The 20,163-nt window shown below is 35.7% G+C and overlaps 1 protein-coding gene across 3 annotated transcripts in view; it reads left to right on the top strand.

Annotated features, from left to right (window-relative positions):
* Positions 1-20,163, top strand: part of pyd (zonula occludens-like protein polychaetoid) — a 112,780-nt gene that overhangs the window by 31,507 nt on the left and 61,110 nt on the right. For all 3 annotated transcript variants that reach the window (XM_089256409.1, XM_089256411.1, XM_089256418.1), the window contains exon 2: positions 13,918-13,993. In XM_089256409.1, the coding sequence (XP_089112535.1) occupies positions 13,918-13,993 (76 nt within the window). The remainder of the gene's footprint in view (positions 1-13,917; positions 13,994-20,163) is intronic.

The following is a 20,163-nucleotide window of genomic DNA, read 5'->3' on the forward strand; positions in this document are numbered from 1 at the left end:
GCCTGCGAATCAAATACAAGAAGAAGAAAATGAAAATATAATGTCTTTGTTCGATTGTGCGCTAAAGTAAAGCTGAAATGAAATCACATATAAAGAAGAATCTAATCGAATATATAGTAAATGCGTGAGCAAGCCATATAAAATTTAGGGAAGAAAACCTCGTATTGCTAAGTGCTCTATAAATATGCTTAGCTTGTTTTTTGTTCAGTTGAATATTTGAACGGTTTTTGGCCATGTTAACGCAGCTTTTGATTGTCTTGCGCTTTTATTTAGTTACGCGCAATTGAAGCGCTACTCGTCTCATAGCCAAGCTGTTTGCTCTGGCGCACCTTTCAGTCTAATGTACACAGTCAAGACAAGACTTAGATACATTCGCAACTACACTAGCTACTCGTTGCTGAACTCGGTAGCCGCTGCTCGCTGGGCTCTGGCGAGTGGGTCGAGTGCCGAGATTAAATATGTTTAAATATTTATCAAATGTGGGAGCGTGCGAGACAAGTTTGTGAGTCAGCCAGAAGAGCGAACGGAGCGAATGTTGCCCATGAATGGAATACCCAGGGATTTGTCGCAGGGGGGCAGGCGGGCGACTCGTTTTTCGAGTGCTAAATGAATGCTAAATATTTACGCTGATTTATTTGGCACTGAGCACGGCACTGAGTGGCATATAAATATTGAGAGCACGGCTATAACTCATTTACCTTTTTGTTTTCAGGCCTTTTTTTTCTTAGCTGGAATGAAATGATAGAGTAGCTGCATAAAGAGATGCATAACTGATTAAATTTTCTCTCGGCTGTGCATATTCCATAAGATAACCACAATAACCGCACCGGAAACGCGATATCCACACGAGAGAGAGAGAGAGAGAGAGAGGGAGAGTAGAGCCAATGTACATGTGAATCTTTTCAGGCCATGAGACCGCACGAACTGTAAAGTGAGATCGGCCCCGATGTTGACATCAATCGCAGTCAATCAGTCAGTCGCAGTCTTCCAACACACACTCATCATATTGACAGGCCTGCTTCCTTTTAGCCGTGTTAGCTCTCTAATTGCCAGAGCACAAATGCTACTGTCTCTGTCTCCATCGCTATGGAGCCAACTATGCTACACTTTTTCCCCATGCCAACTGTACAGGATGTGCGCGCCAATCTTAGCTGCCAAGACTGTACACCCTGTACATCCTCGTCATAGACCCGTCATTCCATGCCATTGCTGCTGCTGCTGCTGCTGCTGCTGCTTTTGCTTTTCTCTTGTGCAGCGCTGATTTTTTAATTATTTATGCTTAAGACACGTTAATGATTTTCCCTGGAATCGCACAGATGCGCTTCTGACTGGAACTAAGCCTCCGCTGCGTGTTGCTCCTGTTGCACTTGTTGTCTTGGCCAGTTCTAGAGTTGTTTGCCAGTCGCTTGGCCCACACTGCGTGCGAGATGCAGACACAATTTAACGCTATGATTCGCAATGATTGCTTTTGTTTTATTGCACTTGTCGACGCAGTTAGCTGTTTGCAGTTTACGGCTCGCAGTTGACCTGTAAACCGATTTGCCGACTGTGCCAACTGTCAATTGCCAACTGACCCCGTTCAAATTGGAAAAACAAGTTCTTCTCTCGTCAGTTGCGTTGTTGACAAGTGTCTGAAGCTGAAGATTTTTATCGCTTTGATTGAATGGAATGTTGCTGCGGCTCTTGTTAGCTCTTGTCAATGAGCACCGAAATGCCAGCGTTATAATTGAGACTTAATGATCGCGCAGTTATTGTATGTAGTTATAGTTCGGATTGAGATTTCAACTGAAGATGTTGCGATTAGCCATTAAATGGGATCACAGCTCTGTAGCTCATTAAAGTGCCAACTGTCTTGACTGGAATTGTGTGGCCGCATTTTTATTAAACCAGCCATGATTCAAATAAAGTAAACACTGAACAACTAATTACATATAATAATATACATATATATATATATAAATATATATAGTAAAATATATATAATGAAGTACAAATTATTTTATCCTATAAATTGTATTTATTTTCGTTATAATTATTATTATTTTGCTGTTTTAAAGTCGAACATTTTGCAATTTTAATATAACGAGAATTTTAATTGAAAAAAAAAAAAAATAAAAATAAAATAAATAAAAGGTTTTAGTATATATAAATCATTTTCAGTTTAAAGTAAATTACAATTAAAAAAAAAATTTAATTTAATAAATATTTGTGTGTATATTTCACACTAGAGCAGAAGATTTGCTACAAAAGTTAGCTTCACTTTTTTCCGAAATAAATAAATATGAGTAATAAAGACTATTCGGCATAGCCACTAAAAATCACTCCTATAGTAAACTCTCTTAAGCTTATCATCTCTATAGATGTGCTGCGCTCTTTTAATCTCTGTGCACTCATATAAGTATACCTAACATACATATGTATGTATGTAATATGCTGCAACGCTTCTTACTTATAACTTCTAAGCATTGCCTACGTTATCTCTATCTTTCTCTTTCTATTCTCTCTCTCTCTCTCTCTTCAATCGAGCAGCAGCCCTAAAGCCCATTGGGCAACTTAAATAAGAAGCTGTGATGATAAGCTTATATAACTAAAGTACTATTACTTCAGATAAAAAATTGTGAATTTACAGTTATTTGAAACATAATGTTATATTGTATAAAATATACAATTATATGTATATATATAAAATATACAATTCACATTAATTAAAAATATATCATATGCGTATATATTACATATATACATACTATGTACTATATAATTCCCAACAATTTCTTCTTAAGTTGAAAGTATATAATACATATATTTTTATATAAATTTTGACATGACCTCTATACATATAAATAATATAAATTATCTCCTGTTGGACTTAATTACGCTTCTGTATTTTGTAATTTGTTCGACTAATTCTATTGACATAAGCTGTGCAAATATTTTTATCGCTGTTGCTAATTGCACATTGAAATTCTATTGAAAATTAGCGACGTGATTAAGTAAGCATTTGTGGTACAAAAAAAAAAAAAAAAAAAAAAAAAAAACTCAATCAATAGCAATTTGAACACTGATGCCGCTGTCATTGCAATGGAATTATAAAATCACATAAATATATTGTGAATGCATAAATCGTATTACAAATTCACAAACACACACAGACACACACATTCTCACACTTGGCTGCGGCTTGTTAATGTGCTTATGTAATGCATTTAATGTTATTTTTTATTTTTTTGTATTATTATTTTTGTTGTTGCTATTCATTCGTTCGTTCTCTCGAAACAACTTGCACTCAAACACGACTCATCATTCGGACAGCGAGCAGATGTCAGATGCTGTTGCTGTCATTGTCGATATGGTTGCATTTGTTGCAAGTTATGTGCAACCTTCATGGGCTGCAATAACACAAAACGACACGACACGACACGACACAGCACTTGGTCTTGGCATCACAATTGAAATGCAATTAACCGGCCAAGCGCAATTAAGTCAACAATTACCAAGTCACCAAGTTACCAAGTCAGCAGCAGCAGTAGCACCCAAAGTCAACTTTCATAATTGCCTTTAAATGCTTTGAGGTTTGTTTCGTTTGTTTATAGCTGTAACTGCCAAAAAAGAAAAAGGAAAAACAACAACGAGACTTGGGCAATGCTGTCGGCAGCTCTTACATGTTGATTTAATTACAATCAGAAGCGGGCCGAGCTCGCGGCTTCGCAACAACTTGAACCCAAGTTCAATGGAGCTGTCAATGGGACCGCCTCGACCAGCTCCAGTTCCAGTTGCATACGGACTTGAAATTCTATTCACTATCTTGCTCCGCTCCCTCTCTATTTGCCTCTTACTGTCTCTCTCTCTCTCTCTCTCTCTCTCTCTCTCTCTCTCTCTCTCTCTCTCTCTCTCTCTCTCTCTCTCTCTCTCTCTCTTGAGTTTCATAAATCAGCCTAATGCCTAATGTCCCTCGACTCGGGCAGCTGAAACGCTTTCTTCGCACGTTCCAGTTCGATGTCGGCATTTGCGTCTCGCGTTTTCCCCATTTCCCTCATTTTCCGGCAGTGCAGTGCGTCGCGCAATGCGACTGGGAATGGGCCAAATTAGCCTACATGCAATTAGTGGGGTGAGCGAAAGGCACTGCAATGAAATTTGCTTTTAATAGCAGCTCTCGCAATGATGATTTTTTTCTTCTTTTTTTTTCGTTCCTTCTTTCATTATTTTTTATACGTTGTGCAAATGGCGTAGAAATATTTGCGGGCTCTTAAAAGTGGGTTAAGAATTGTCATAATTGGTTTGCACTTTTCAATTGTCGTAATAGAGAGATTGTAATTGCTGTGCTGTAGCTAAGGAATTGCGTTGCAACGTCAAAGAATTGCAGAAATAGAACAGATGCGGATATTAATTACGTGAGAAGTAAGGTAAATACTTTCTTTACGTAATAGTTAAGAAATTTGTTGAGCTAATTTGACATAGATTGAAGTTATGCTGTTGAGTTGAGCATTTTAATTTTGTTTAGATTAAAGTAGTTTGCTTAAAATTTAAAATAATTAATTTTTAGAGTTTTTAACACACAGACAATATTTTGAAATATTTTGCAACGCTCAGAAAGCTTAAAAAAAATCTTTATCAGCATGTAGAGATGGTTCGCTTCATTTAATTTGAAGTTGTTATGCATCTATGTTGTATATTTTGCAAAATCTCTAGTTAATTACCTTAAATATCGATGCTTTACGGTTACATGAACTAATACTACAAGCGTAATAAACAACAGCAATTTAAAATGCATTTCACAGTAAATGAGTTAAAAGCAAACACGAATTTCTAGCATCGATTATTTTGTATTTCTCAGGAAGCTTATGCGCTATAATCAGAGTCGTTTCTGTGAAATCAATTGCTAGCTGCGTGCACTTAAAAAAAAACTATTGCCAACAAGCAATAAAATTGATGATGAATAAAATTTTGTTTATGGCTCGGCATTCTGTTGAACTAAACATTATTTTCGATAAAGCGTCCGGCAGGTCACATTTGCCGCTTGTTCATTTGCTGCAATAGCAGAAAATTTTATGTCTTCCGTTCGCATTTCAATTGAATTGCAACTAAACATATGTAACAGACTTAAGTGTGTGTGTGTGAGAGAGAAAGAACACAAGCTTGAGCAAATGGGCCAAAAGTCGAGCAGAACTTTATTTAAACAGAAATCGAAAAATTATGCCATCAGCGATTTATTTAGCTTTAGTCGACTTCGTCGTCGTCGTCTTCCACATCCTTTACGTTGGCTATTTATGCGGAATGAAATTTGAATGAGGCTACGAGTGGAGACGTGGTCCGCTGCCATATCCCGTGTCCATGGTCTGGATGCACTGAAGCATGCGAGGCGACAGCTGCAGGCAACAAATTTCTGTCATAGAATATGAATACAGTTTTTTCCATCAAATTTGTGTTTTTTTTTTTTTTTCTTTCTTCTTCTTCTTGAAGCATTGCAAATTTTTAGCACTAAGCTGTAGGAAAAGGGATTATTTTCTGTCACATGTGAAAGGAGTTGCGTGCAACAAGGCTTGGCCCGATAGCAGAAGGGTTGTTGGACGCGCACACATGTGCCACCAGCTGCATGGGGTGTATCAAATTTCCTCAAAATCATTATGAAAACGGTATTTGCCATAGGGGAGCACGCGACCTGACGAGCTGATTGTAGCCAACAAAGAGCAGTAAGAGGTGCATAAGCATACACATCATATATATAAAATATATATACATATAAATCTACATATACATATTAGATATAGTCAGGCACATGGCTCATGGCACATGTCGTCTGACCCCAGGCTGTGTTGGGGTTGAAATTTAAGCCAAGCAAAGCAATTACAAGTACAAACACTTGTTGTAATGTCAGCTGTCAATAGCACAAGTCTGTTGCCAATTGCTGGGGTCATCCCATAGCACGAGCTATGTTCTGCAAAATCTGCAAATGCAATACAAATATGCGTTTACATGTGAGAGTTGAAGGGAATGTCAAATATGGTTAATTTCATTTCGAATCTGTAAGCCAGATAATTGAATATATGTATCAACCCATGGGCAAAACGTGCCTACAAATAATTACACGACTTCAATTTCCTTATTATTCAAATACTTTCGGATAAAAATAAGAATAATAATAATAAAAATTGATAATAATAATATTTAAATTTAAATATTAATCATTTGTATATAATTTTGAATAATAATTGTTTATATATTATTTTATTCATGTATATACATATATGTATTCATTCATTCGATAATTTGAAATATTCCTATGCCATTTCGATTAACATAAAAATTCAGAAATTCAATTATCCAGAGCGAATTTTTTTTTCAAGGGGATCAAATTTGTATCGATTTATATTTTTATATTTAAATATATTTTTATATTTATGTATATATTTCTATATCTATATACATATATGTATTTAATTATTATTAATTATTAATTAATAATTATTAATTATTATATCAGAAATTTGTCAAGCCTTTTGTGCATTCGAGAAAATTACTTAACTGGAAAATTTGTGTAGCCTTGAAATATTATTTTAATTGAAAAACAAATATGTCAAGTGTATTGTTTCACTTGACGATATATACTTGTGATGTTTGTTTTTCCAATTCTAGCAGTTTGTACCCTATAGTGAACTTGAAGTAGTTAAGTGAAGATCAAAGTTTCCTAGAATTCTCAAGCAAGTTATAGTATATAAAAACAGAACGAATAATTTGCATTTATTGCTGCTGGAAGATTTATGCCTACACTTAATTTGCGTGTAATAAATTATTAATATTTGCTTTTATGTCCATTTCCGTTTGTTGTCTTGAGGCTCTCCCTCGTGATCTCATGACAACAACTAAGTACAATAATTTGAGCCCCCTTCACATTTATATGCCTAGAAATGGAAGTGCCATCGAATTAATCGCCACTTCTCGTTTTCGTTTTCGTTTCTGTTTCTGTTTCTGTTTTGGGGAGCTCGATGATGAGCATCGAATGGAGGCCTATAATGATGGCTAGCCCAGCAGCTGACCTTCAAAAGTGTAATCGTTGCCACACAGACAGAAACAGAAACCGAAATAGAGAAACATCAACTTTAAATAGCCAAAACCATTTGGCAGAACAAATCAGCGTTGTCATTCACCAAAGTCGTGGGGCAGAAGATGCTGAATTAAACGCTGCCAGCAGCTCATTCATAATTCCACAATTTTGTTTCCATTTTGTATTTATTTATAGTCTTTTTATTTTGTATTTTTTTTTGCCTTCTATCGTCTGAGCTTTGATGAGTTGCCGCACTTGAGATTTGACTTTTGAAGTCTTGAAATTGTGCTTGAAAAAGTGCTACAACACTCGTACCGACTCTTGTCCGACAGTTGAAGGCGGAACAGAATTGAGTATAGGAAAACCAAAATCAAAAAATGCGAATAGCAAATGCTAATAAAATTGATTAACATGGGGCGCAGTGGCAAAAAGATTGATGACTGTCAGGGCTAAAGTACGCCCGCGCGCTCAATTTAAAACATATCAGAGACTATATCAATATACATATGTGTATGTAGATGTACGATGTATATAGGCTATTGTTGCTGCGTTAATCTCTCAGACACTTTTGGGGGCAACAACAGCTGCCGTTGCGACAGTCTCTGACACTTCGACATTCGCTAAGCCCCGTTTAATCTATGTGACATTTTGTTGTTTTGTCGCTGCATTGCGACAAATTGTTGCACACTGCTTTAAATTTTTTTTCGGTTTTTGTTTTCGGGGGCATATTTAAAACTTAAATTTGACGGCCGCGAAAGCCGCTCATTATGGCTGTGATAAATGGCTGAAGCGTGCGGCCGGCCTGCACGGCGTGCACTTAATCCGTTCAGCTTGCGCGGTTCAAAAGCCAAAATGAATTTATTGAATTCATAAATATTTCAAATGTTTTTTACACATACATCTGTATATGTGTCTATATGCCTTGCGTGTCCACCTTGATATAAGGTTAAATATATTAATTGTGTTAACTGTGCATTTCATTAATTATGCGTAAAGTGGAAAAAGTCAGCACATTATAAATTAAAATACCCGTTATTATATCGTATTGGTATTAATATCGCGTGTTGGCTAATCGCATAATTTTCAAAGATATTTAGTTATAAATATTTCATATGAATTATGTATAGGAAATATGGGCAGACAAATGGCATGAGTTGGTGAAAAACAAACTCTGTTTCATTTCATTAAAGGCATCTAGCGGAATGCCATGAGAAAATGTTAATTTCTTGTCGATTTGTTGATTTATTAATGTGGCTTTTCTTTGGCATTTTACTTTCTAAAACCTCTAGCATATGCTCACATTTGTAGCCATAATAGAGATAAAACTCATTTACTCTAGCCAGAAAACGAAAAGCTTTCAATTTAAAAATTATAAAAAATAAAAATAATTGAAATAGTAGGTAAACCTAAAATTCTTAAATAATTATTATTATTATTTTTATTTTTTTAGTTTTGTTCTTTAGAGTTGAAATAAATTAAAAAATATATATATATTTTTTTTAAATTCATTTATTTTAATATTAATTTATTTTTTATTTATTTATTTTTTATTTATTTATTTTTTATTTATTTATTTTTTATTTATTTTTTTTTTAATTTATTTTTTAAAATTTATTTTTATTTATTTGTTTTGTTTTTGTTTTTTTTTTTTTGTTTGTTTTGTTTTTGTTTTTATTGTTAATTTAAGTCTATACTGATATTCAAAATTTTTCTTTCAGAAAAAATACGTATATCATTTTAGTTTCATTCATTCAATTTCATTCAATATATATATTTATAAATTGCTTCCATATTTGATTACAACAATTTAAGCTCTTAACATTTAAATCAGCTACTTTTCAACACATGCCCAATCACAAAACACTTTTTGCTGCTGATTCGTATCGCATTTCACACTTCGTATCATATAGCTCAAAGCGTTTATCTCTGTGTGGTGGGCCTTTTCAGCGCCGATAAGTCGCCTCTTTCACTAAATTGCACAATTCTTCTCTAATTGAAAAAAGAAACAGAAATATATGTATGTGTATAAATATACATTCGAGTGCTTACCGCCTGGCTGAGTCTCGTCGGGGCCCGTCTGGTCCGGTCGGGGACTTGCATTTCTCTGGGGTGTCTGGCGCTGTCTCTGTAAATCGCCTTAGCCTCTAAAAATTATGTCACATGCGGCTTTGTCGCACTGTCGCACAGTAATTGTTGCAACAATTGCAAAGTACATTATTATTTTATTTCGATTTTCTTTATTTTTATTTTTATTATTTTATTTTATTTTATTTATTTTTTCTGCTGTTGTCTTGCGGCTGTCGCTCGAGTAACTTGACACTCGAAGTAAAATTGGTGCGACAATGTCTGTCTGTGGGCCTGCCCCACTGTACCCACTGTCTGGCCCGCCGCGAGTGGGTCGCGCTGTGGCTCTGAACCGCAGTTAGTTTAAGTGGTATCATATTTGGTCTCAACTCTTGATTGTTGTCATATGCTTAGGTTGCTTTTGTTGTCTTTTTTTTTTTGGCATTTTTATTTACACTTTGCATTTGTGTTTCAATTGAAATTTTATTTTTTGTCTGCTTGGCTGTCGCTCTGCTTCATTATCTCATTGTTGTGGCACATTGTGTAAAGTGTTTGTGCAGTTTAATTTGTTAATTAAGATTTATGATAATTTTTTATTTCTATATATGTAGTTATGCTTTTGCCTCTCTCTCTCTCGCTCGTTGTCATCAATACAAAATTAGTATGCCTCAATTTATTTTCCCACGCTGATTTTGTATATATAAACATTTTTTTTTTTTTTTTTTTTGCAATTTTTGAATAGTAATTGTAAACTTGACCCATTCTCTCGAAAAACCACAAGAGTTGGCTGCATTTTTCTCAAAAACCTCTCACATATTTTACCAGAGACGCTCCGTTCCACTCATTGTGTCTGGGAAAGGCGTTCTGCTAGCTCTTAGCTATCGCTGCTGTGCGTCTCCCGTTACAAGCACGGCTCTCATTTACAGCATCATAAAAGTGTTTATACATATATACATATATACAACTTCATATATATGTGTATATATATTACATATGTTTCGCTGCTCGAGGGCCTAGCAACATTTGGGCAGCAACGACTATTAAAACCGCAAATTGCCGTAACTTCGCTCAGATATTTCCGCTTCCGTTTGTCTCTTTTGATGTGTGTGTGTGTGTGTGTGTTGCTGTCATTTGCACTGCGGATAATTTATCTTGCTAGCTTTCCTCTATAGTTCTGCTGCCATACTTGGCTTGGCTGTGTCGTTGGCTTCTGCTGTAGATTAACGTAAGGTTTTGTGGTTTTATTTGCATTTAATACATGATTGCCTGCGGGGCAATGCGAAGCCATTGCCAAGCAATTGCCAAAAGAGTGCATTGTTCTTCGCACTCGCTCTAAGTGGAGTCTGTCATTAAAAAGTATTTAAACTTGTTTAAATTTGACTGCTTCTCATTTACCTCATATCAAACAATTCTATCAGCCACACTTGACAGCTTATTGCCATTTAACCAATAAAAATTCATGTAATTATTTCCATATCCAGTTTAGTTTGCGGGTTTCGCTGAAAGGTTATTAGTTTTTCAAAATATTAATTTAAGGAAAATTAAAAAAATCTTTAAAAATTGTTTACCTGCTTGACAAATGAATTGTTTTATTGTAGTTGGTTAAAACTAAATAAATTTACAAGAAAATACATAAATACTCACATATACATATATGTATGTACATACATAATCTGTAAAATCTCATTTACACATTGGCTGAGCCAAAACAGATTTTTATTGCAGACAATTATTATTTTGAAAGTGGATTGGGTTTCGCTCATAAACAGAGTTATTTACCATCTCGTTTCAGTGCCAAAGCATTCATGTATGTGCGAATGGCCATAAATAAGCGATACGCGAATTATAAATTTTATTGTGAATTATTCACGAATTTTTGACAGCTTCGGAATAGTAAATTATTATAAAACCTCATTTGCATAGGAATGCTTAAAAATGAATAGTGATAGCTAAAACATAAATTAAGGCAAGTTAATAATTAGTAATTCTTATTACGTATCTCCCGCCAAGCTATGATGAATGCATTTCCTTCCTGAAGATATTATAGACCGTTTGTCAGCCCAAAGCAACTTGGCTATATAATCAGATGGGAATAGGCACAGCTAGTTGTAAGACCTGAACAACAAAAATCTGTTTTGCTTGTTGTTTTTACTGTTGTTGTTGTTGCTGTTATACTTCAAACAGAAAGAGCAACAGCCTTAAAATGTGCTGACGTCGCCTTCGGGCAGATTGGGTGGCAAGAACATGCAAAGTTTTCGTTACATATTCCACACCATCGCGACCATCTCAGGTCTAGGTAATCCAACCTGGTAAGCACTTAACTATGCAGTGCCGCCGCAATGTGCAGTGTGTAATTTAAGCATGTTATATACCTTTGTATGTTGTTATGTTTAAACATAGCACGGTACAAGTTCAAAATCAGCATGCTTACTACTGACAACTGCCCTGCCCTCGCCCTCTGTCTTTGCCTTTCGACAACTGCTGCAGTTGGCTGGCGGCGCATAAATTTGCTTGCATGTTACAGACGACAAGAACGCGGCCATAGTTGGGTGGATACTCCAGCTAGTGGGCCCCCACGCCGCTTCTGGTTGCCCCGTTGGTTGGCAAACCGTGTGTATCCGTGAGAAATTCTATGGTGATATTCTCACGCATGTCTCTAGGATATGCACGAGTGAGTTTCAGAGGCAGAGACCACTCGGTGAGTCGCTTCCAATAATTGGTGCACTATTTTCCATGAGTTTATTTTAGTTAGTGATTTTTGCGCTACACTTCAGACTCAATTAGCATGCAACATGGGAACAGCTCGAGCGACTTGTCCCTCCCGTCTGTGGAGTGGCGAGCGTGGAGCACTCTGTGGTGCTCGTGCCCGTTGCGGCTACCACATCAGGGAGGGTGCCGTTAACACTGGCAGCTCATAGAACAACAAATTGCAACAGGTTCAAAAACTAATTTGCATGCATGAAATCGCTAAGTGAGCCGAGACACGACCGAGACACATCGAGGCCCCTGACAGTCACTTTCCAGTCATATGCTACGAAAACCCGTCCAAAACTAAACCAACTACCAACAGCTGGGCCCAGCCCCAACCTCAGCCCCGTCGTCAGACATCACTCTCAGACCTCCACACACAGCCATTGTCTGTCTGGCCGTGCGGTTGGTCTACTCCACTCATTGCTCATTTGATCTTTGGCCAGACAGCCGCTTTTCAATTGAACTTCAAGTGCTGCACCAGCACATGAGTCGAAACAAACGTTATTTATCTACTCACATCTATACAAAATTCATGTTCTTGTACCACTTTGTTACCAGCTTAGGTGCCTGTGTGTGTGTGTGTCTGTGAATGTGTGTGTGTGTGGCAAGTTCTTGAGTCTGCCTTTGATATCATTTATTGATTTTACTTTGATCCACACGTCTGTTGATTAATGCTCTACTTTGGCACTTACCTAGTCATCTATGCAAGCTATGTTACCTAACTGGCTGGGTGTTTGAATTCAAGTGTCACTACATATAATTGTAGAACAGCTAAAATTAATTTATTAAAAAATTATAATTAAAAAATTAATAATTAAAAAATTAATAATTAAAAAATTAATAATTAAAAAATAATTAATTAAAAAAATAAATAACTAAAAAATAAATAATTAAAAAATATATAATTAAAATATCAATAATTAAAAAATGTATACTAAAATTTAAATTTAATTAAATTTATATTTACATTTATACATATTAAAAGTATGAAAAAAATATGTGTTTTAAATATTTAATTCATTTTTTTTATATTAAATATAAAAATAAAAAAAAAAATATAAATAAATAAAATAATTTAATTAACAAATAAATAAATTTAATTAAAAAAAAACTATTTTATACATATAAATATATATATTAAAAAAAAAGTTTTTTGAGATTTGACTAAAATAATGTAGGTATGCATATAAATATAAATAAATAATATAAATACAAAATAAACTTAATCCTTAATAGTTTTTAGTTTTCCATACTTCTTTTCTTACAATTTAGAATGGGAATATTAAAAAATTTGGTATTAAAACTTGACTCTAGAGACAAAAAGAGCTCAAGTCTGTAGCTATAATTCAACAATTTATATACAATCCTAAAAAGTCTCGCAAGTCTTTGTCTATTTTATGGTTTTCTATTAAATGATCTCAAACACACATTGATCAGCTCATGGAGTGTCTCGCATGGCCCTTGTACGTACATGTGTGCACTGTGATTGACATTTGTCGGCAGAAACGAGTAGAGTGCTCCATTTCAATGTGTTTTTAAGAGTAGATACGATTGCGTTGGCTGGTTGGCTCGAGCGAATGTCGTGTCATAAATCAAGTTATATGCAACAGCTTATATAGCCGATCGTAAGGTTAAATATTATTATTGTGGCCGGCTGCTCAGAATTTTGTTATTGTCGTCAATGGGTGCGTAATTTCATGATGTTTATACATTTCTAGCTGATTTGCAATTCCAATTAATGTATGTCCAACTGTATGTGTCTATGTCTGCACTACTAATTATGATTTATATGCAACAATCTGACTAATTTATGTGAGCCTCGGCCAAGTGCCAAGTGTGTTTACCACTTTGAAAAGGCATTCGTGTAACTATTACACTTTTATCATGTTGCTTTATTTTTTTTTTTTGGTTAACAAGAAGCAGAGATAAATAATTAGCTATAATTTGTAATATGCTAATGCCCATATGCAACGCCCCATTCACTTTACTCACACTTTGTGATTTGTTTTGATTCATGGAATTACTCATAGCTATATATATTATCTCTACGTGTCTTACAGATGCTGCCAATATTGAGAACAGCCCGGGCGAGGAAAAAATCCAAAAGGAAATCGAAACGATCGACTACATAGACAAGTGAGTAAATGCAAAAAGAAATAACATGCACAAATAGAACCAGTAATTAGCGAGCCGAATACGGAACCCAAATAGGTGTCAATACAATTTAATTTCGATTCAAAACCAAATCGATTCAATTGCAACTTTGACAGCCAATTCAAGCTTACGAATGACCAAAGCGAGTGCTTGAATTTTCGATTGCACTTTATGTATTCGGTTTTTCTAGTCGTGGTAAACGCCCTTAAAAAAAAATACAAAACCGTACGAATTAAATTAGACAGTCACCAGAGTTGCCAGCAATTACGTGTGGAATTAACTTGTAGCAATTTCCAAACCATAATTGTTTACTAATCTTGGCGTTGCTGCAGTCGCAGTTGCTGCAGTTGACTCTTTGGCCATTGCCGGAACGTTGTGCAAATTGTGTATACGCCGCGTTTGACCAATCCTCAATTTGACAATGCTGCAGCGTTGAGTGCTGGGTGTTGCTGCTGTGATTACTCGGATTGTTGTTGTTGTTGTTGTTGTTGTTGCAGTTGCTGTTGCTGACTTGTTGGTACATGAACTACAATTACAATTAGTTAGCTGTTCGAATGTGTTGCTTTTATCTCTTGGGTGGGTGATTACAATTTTTCCTAGGATACGGCTAATGGGAGCTGTAAGTTATGGTATTTCTTGAATATCTATTACTAAGCAGCAAAATATTTTTATATTGCGCTTAAAAGTTGATTGTAGCTTAGACTTTTTTCTCTAAAAAAATGCCTAATAATAGTTAAATTCATAGAATTTTATTGGGCTACAAAATGGCAGCATTAAATAAGTTTGTTTATTTTATATTCATTTTTAACATCCCCAAGATCACGTTTAATCAAGATATAAAAGCAAATTTTCATTCATAAAATATTTATCTTAAGCTCTAACTCTTTGCAATGCTCCTGTTAAATAGAGATCAGGTTAGACTCGTAATGAGCTTGTATTTAAGCTATTATCAGCTCACAGTCTATATTGGTATGTAAACTTCTTGATAATCATAGTTCGCATAGAAAGTTGCGCCTGCTCTCATTTCTCTACTACCGCGCCAGACAAAGTGTATTAGCCTGATTACACAGTCAGTGTGAGCCAAGTTAATCTTTTTGTGCTCGTCATGGAAACCTGCTCGGATGTAAGTGTGAATTATGCAGCATGTTTTTGTTTTTTAATTATTTTATTACTTGCGGTCATGAGCACATTTAAGCCATTTGTGGACGCCAATTGGACAACAACAAGCATCTCAATGATCGCCTCAGTTGTTACCATTTATATGGCCAATGAACACGAGCGAGTTTTAGCTCTCTCACACACATACACATGCAGCAACAGATTGCGCAATATTTAATTCAGTTAAACAGCCGCCAAAATCGGCTGGTGTGGCAGATTTTGCAGTTTTTGCTGACACCGGCAACTTGTTAACTTTTTTCCAACATTAAATGGTAATTTTTGTCCGTCGTTCGTTCGTTCGTTCGACTTTTTTTTTGTGGATCATGTAGCCCGTCGAATCTTTGATGTGTTTAATACATAATTTCCTTATCGCTGCGGTCATATTTTTTTTGATATTTCGATAAAATATATATATATTTCTTTTTTTGCAGCCAAGCAAGCTGTCCAGCCTCATGATTTGTGGTCGAGATTTTGCTTCTTAAAGTTTAATGACTCTAAATAATTATGACATTCAAGTTGCAGTTGTAGCTGTAGTTGCATTTGTTGCATGTGTGTGTGTGGACAACACTTTTTTGGTTTCTTGCCCACACTTGTTGTAGTGCTAGAAACTTGTTTGCTCGCAGCAGAGTTCGCTTCTTGCATAAAAAATATTGCAATCCAATAGCCAGGCAACGACATTTAATTAACTTCCCATAAGATATTAATTACCCATGGGATAGCAAAGAAAACGTATATGGGGCTACAACCGCATAATTTCTTTGCGCAGAACAAAAGACTTAGGCAACGAACTTGGGAAGTATCATCATGTCATAGTAAATATCAAATATGGCTTGGTTAACTTTCTAATGAAAGCTGCCTTAAATGGATTCGTTTATGAATTGACGTTAATATTGACGTTAATATAATATATGACTCACTTTTATATTTGAAATGAAATGAATATACGTCTCGCTAATGAAATATCAAACATCTATAATGGGCTAAATGAAATTAATTAATATTGCACCCACTATTTTGGATTGTTAATTAACAGTTATACGTTAACCAAACGCCTGGAGCCAACTAAATTTCTCTGATGAATTGGTGTTGTTTCATTAAAACTGTTAAATCCTGGCTTACATGTAAAGCCTTTTATTAGTCTATCTTCAATACATATATAAAACTGACTCAACGACTTTATTTAGTATTATCTTATTAACTATGATGACAGCGCATCGCCCACACGTCTCGTCCGTATGCTAAACCGACTGCTTAGCTGCTAATGCAAACGACTTGGCCGTAAATAAAAACATCATCGTCATCATTATCAAATGCATGCGCATAATTAGAATGTTATCGCCGGACTTATCGAATCGGAACCAAACAAATTGAACAAACTGAGCTGAACTCCTACAACTTAATGAAGCAAATGAAACGCTTTCTTTTTGATTTCACTTTCATGGGCGCCATATCACAATCGGAGCTGGTTTCTGTGCGTGTTTACTACTCTTTTTTTTTTTACTCAAGCGTCATCTTCGCTTTGGGGCTAATCGGTAAAAAGAGAAAAAAAGTGGCTCAGGCTGAAGTGGCTCAGGTATGCAAATGAAGACGAAGAGTCAACAAACGCACGAATGGATGGCAATTTGTCGCGTGGTTGTGTTGTTCGTCTTCTTTTAGCCAGACTGTAACGCATTTATATTTGCATAAACGCACACACACACTCACACTCATATAAATCGTGTGAATATTGAACACTTTTTTTTTGGTGCTGTGCAATTTATTACGAAATTTCCTACGCAAAATCCATGTGCGAAAAGACTTTCACTGAAGTGAGTTTTTAATTGCTGATATTTAAAAGATTTCGTTGCACGGTCAGGATTTGAGTAGTAGTTGTTGTTGTTGTTGTTGTTGCCAGGGGTTTTCACTTTGAGGCGTAAAAGCCAAACAAATCAATTGTTATTAGTTTTTTGGCCTGGCCCGTTGCGACTCCATTGGCACTTATCAGTCGGCCAAGCAAACATCGAAAAGCTTTGCAAATAATAAGTAGTTGGACACCCGTCGAAGTTTCAGTTGCAGTTGCCGCTGCAGTTGCAGTTGCAGTTGCCGTTGCATGCCTTAGCGTTTGATGAACTTTTGGCAAGAGGAAGCATCTAGCTATACGGGTGTTGCATGCGCTGGTGGCATATTATTACACGATGTAACAGTGTTTAGCGCGATGAAACAGGTGTAACCAGTGACGGCTATTACGTGATGTTCGACCTGCCAGCCGATTAAAATAACAATAAAAAAGACAAGCATTTAAATATAAAGAGGAGCCTTTATTTGAGCTTGAGATTCGTTTGGTTTCCATTTTTTTTTTCTTTTCTGAGTTTTTGTTATTGTTCGCTTTTGGCAACTTCATTTGGTAACTGGCTAAGCTGCTCGCTCGGTGTTAACTGAAAATATCAAACGGTCGTCTGCTTATGGATTTAACATAACAACAAAAATATAAAAAAAAAAAACAACTATTAAATGACGAACCAATAAATACAGTTTATAAATAGCTTAAGGCTAAGCGACTAAAGAGCAACGACGCGACGTTGCGCTTTGTCAAGCTTGATGAAAAAATATCTCAGCAACTGCTAAAAAGTCAAAAATATGCTGTACTAAATGTGATGGGAAAAGACACAAAGAAAATGATTGACTAACTCGAATGAAATTTTGTAATATTCATCTTGAATATGTTATATGATATTATAAGAAAGTTAGATGATAACATGTGGAACTTCAAATTTTATTTGGAGATCAATATTGCTTGGGTATAGAAAATATATCATAATATATAGCTAATTTTAGATCCCTTAGCTAACCTCGCCATTCACTCAAAGCTTAAATTGGAATGCTTAGATCCCTGACAGAGTCGTTTTTGTATAGAATATTAATTTGTTCAAAAAAGATGTATCCGGTTTTTAATTGAATCTCAGCTAGCGGAACTCTTAAATAAATGCTTGCTAAACTGAATTTAATAATGAAATTTCTTAAAGAAATAAATGAAGCGATCATTAATCACAGCGCAGCCAGTCAGATGCGAACTGAATCGCTTTCAATGCAATCAAGTCAAACAAAAGCTTTTCTTTTATGAAAATTCATAGAGTAGCCAGCAGTCAATAAAAAACAACAACAACAACAAATATAACAAAAGTAATCTAAGCTGAACAAAGAAACAAGTTTGTCACCTAAGTCTTTTGTTTTTTTCTTTTCTTTTTTGTTTTGTCAGCCGTGCGCGTTGACAAACTAAACGCAATATTCGAACAATAAATACTGCACAAAGATAAATTAATATGTGAAAAAGGCTATAAAAGTGTTTTTTCCCCTCGTTTTATGACTATTAAAAAATGCATTTAGCGCTCTAATTAAACGTTTATGTTTATCAGATTGCAGTTGCAACAGCAAAACGCCCCGAAAAAAAAAAGATAATACGGAATTGGGGAATAAAAACTAAGCTGAAGCTGAAGAAAACGCAAATATTTCAGCGCGCTTTTAGTGGGATCGAGCGACTTGCTCAATTTGTGGGCGTAACGGCACTGCCTACTTTTATGTATTTTTTGAAATTTGTATTTAAATACCCTTGACTAGGATAGCTTGGCTATGTTGTGGGATATGTTGTGTAGTAGAGATGATGCGAGCTGAAATTCCTTTTAAATGTTTTTCGCCTTTGTATATGGAATTGTTTTATTCTGATCTTTGAGTCTCTGATTCCTATATCATTAAACGCTTGAAGAATGAATGAATATGTCAAAAATACACTTGATAATTTCCTATGATGAGGACAGCATCAATATTGGTGGAAGATTTAAGAGATCAAAAGCCCTTAATCTGTTTGTTTGCCTTATAATAAATAAAAGATAATATGTATATAATATAATAACAGATCAGAGTGATGAAAAAACTTTCTCAATTTAATCTTTTATTATTAAAATTTAGCAAGAACAATATATTTCTTTATTATTATTTATATTAAAAATAATAAGAATAAATTTCACCCATTTGTCTTTACTATATATCTACAATCTTTTTAAAGCAACTACTTAGAAATTTGGCTTCCTATAAATACCTTCTTTTTATCAGTGCCATCGGAAATATGTAATACAAATGCTTTATGACAGCAAGGGCAATAAATCTTCGGCTTCTAAAAACGTTATCTCCTGTAGCCCACCTGCAGCCATTATGATCCATTAATAAATGCATTTTATGCCATTTTATTGGCCCAAACGACTAGGCCAGAGTTCTGACTGGGCTTTCACAGCAACAAAACGTCGCCTACGGGGGCAGCGCTTGGCACGAGCCAGAGCCTTGGCCAAGTTGAGTCGAAATGCAAAACAGTCAAAATCTGGGCGTGGACTTTACGGTTTCCAGTCTCAGTTCGTAAGCTCACTTGACACATAAATTACCGTATTTTCATTATTAAAATTGGGAGCATGGCGTAAGGGGCGTCCCCACTCCATTGGCCCCAAAAACACAAACGAAAGAACCAAAACCAAAATACAATCAGCTGGGCCCCAGAATGGGCCAACAGCCATGAAAGTACAGTAATATGGCAATGTCTTTAATAATGAGCCCAGCCAAATTGTTAGTTGCAGCACTTGAAATTCAGAGAGCGTTTGCCATGTGTGAAATTAGCATATGAGTAGGAAATGCACGTGGAGCATTTTGAAAAGCAGTCATGAAATCTGGCCAAAGCATTAGCATTTCCATTGGCTAGCTCAGAGCTTACTATATGGAATCATAATAGACGGCAAGAGGACAACATAACTATAAACCGATGGCAGGCAGCCAGTCAGCTCTGCATGGAAATTAGCCAACATGCAATGCTCCAGTGTTAGGGAGCATTGCGAAACTTTGCACCTTACCCCTCGCCCCACCATTACAGCAAAGGTAGCCCCGATAGAGGCTAACTGGCACGACAGCTGTTGGCGCTGGCTGTCAAGCGTTTTGGGTAACGGACAGGACTTGCCATGGCATCGGGACAAAGACAG

This window comes from Drosophila navojoa, chromosome 2, assembly GCF_054131105.1.
Source record: "Drosophila navojoa isolate 15081-1374.11 chromosome 2, UAZ_NAV_1.0, whole genome shotgun sequence".
NCBI classification, from domain to species: domain Eukaryota; kingdom Metazoa; phylum Arthropoda; class Insecta; order Diptera; family Drosophilidae; genus Drosophila; species Drosophila navojoa.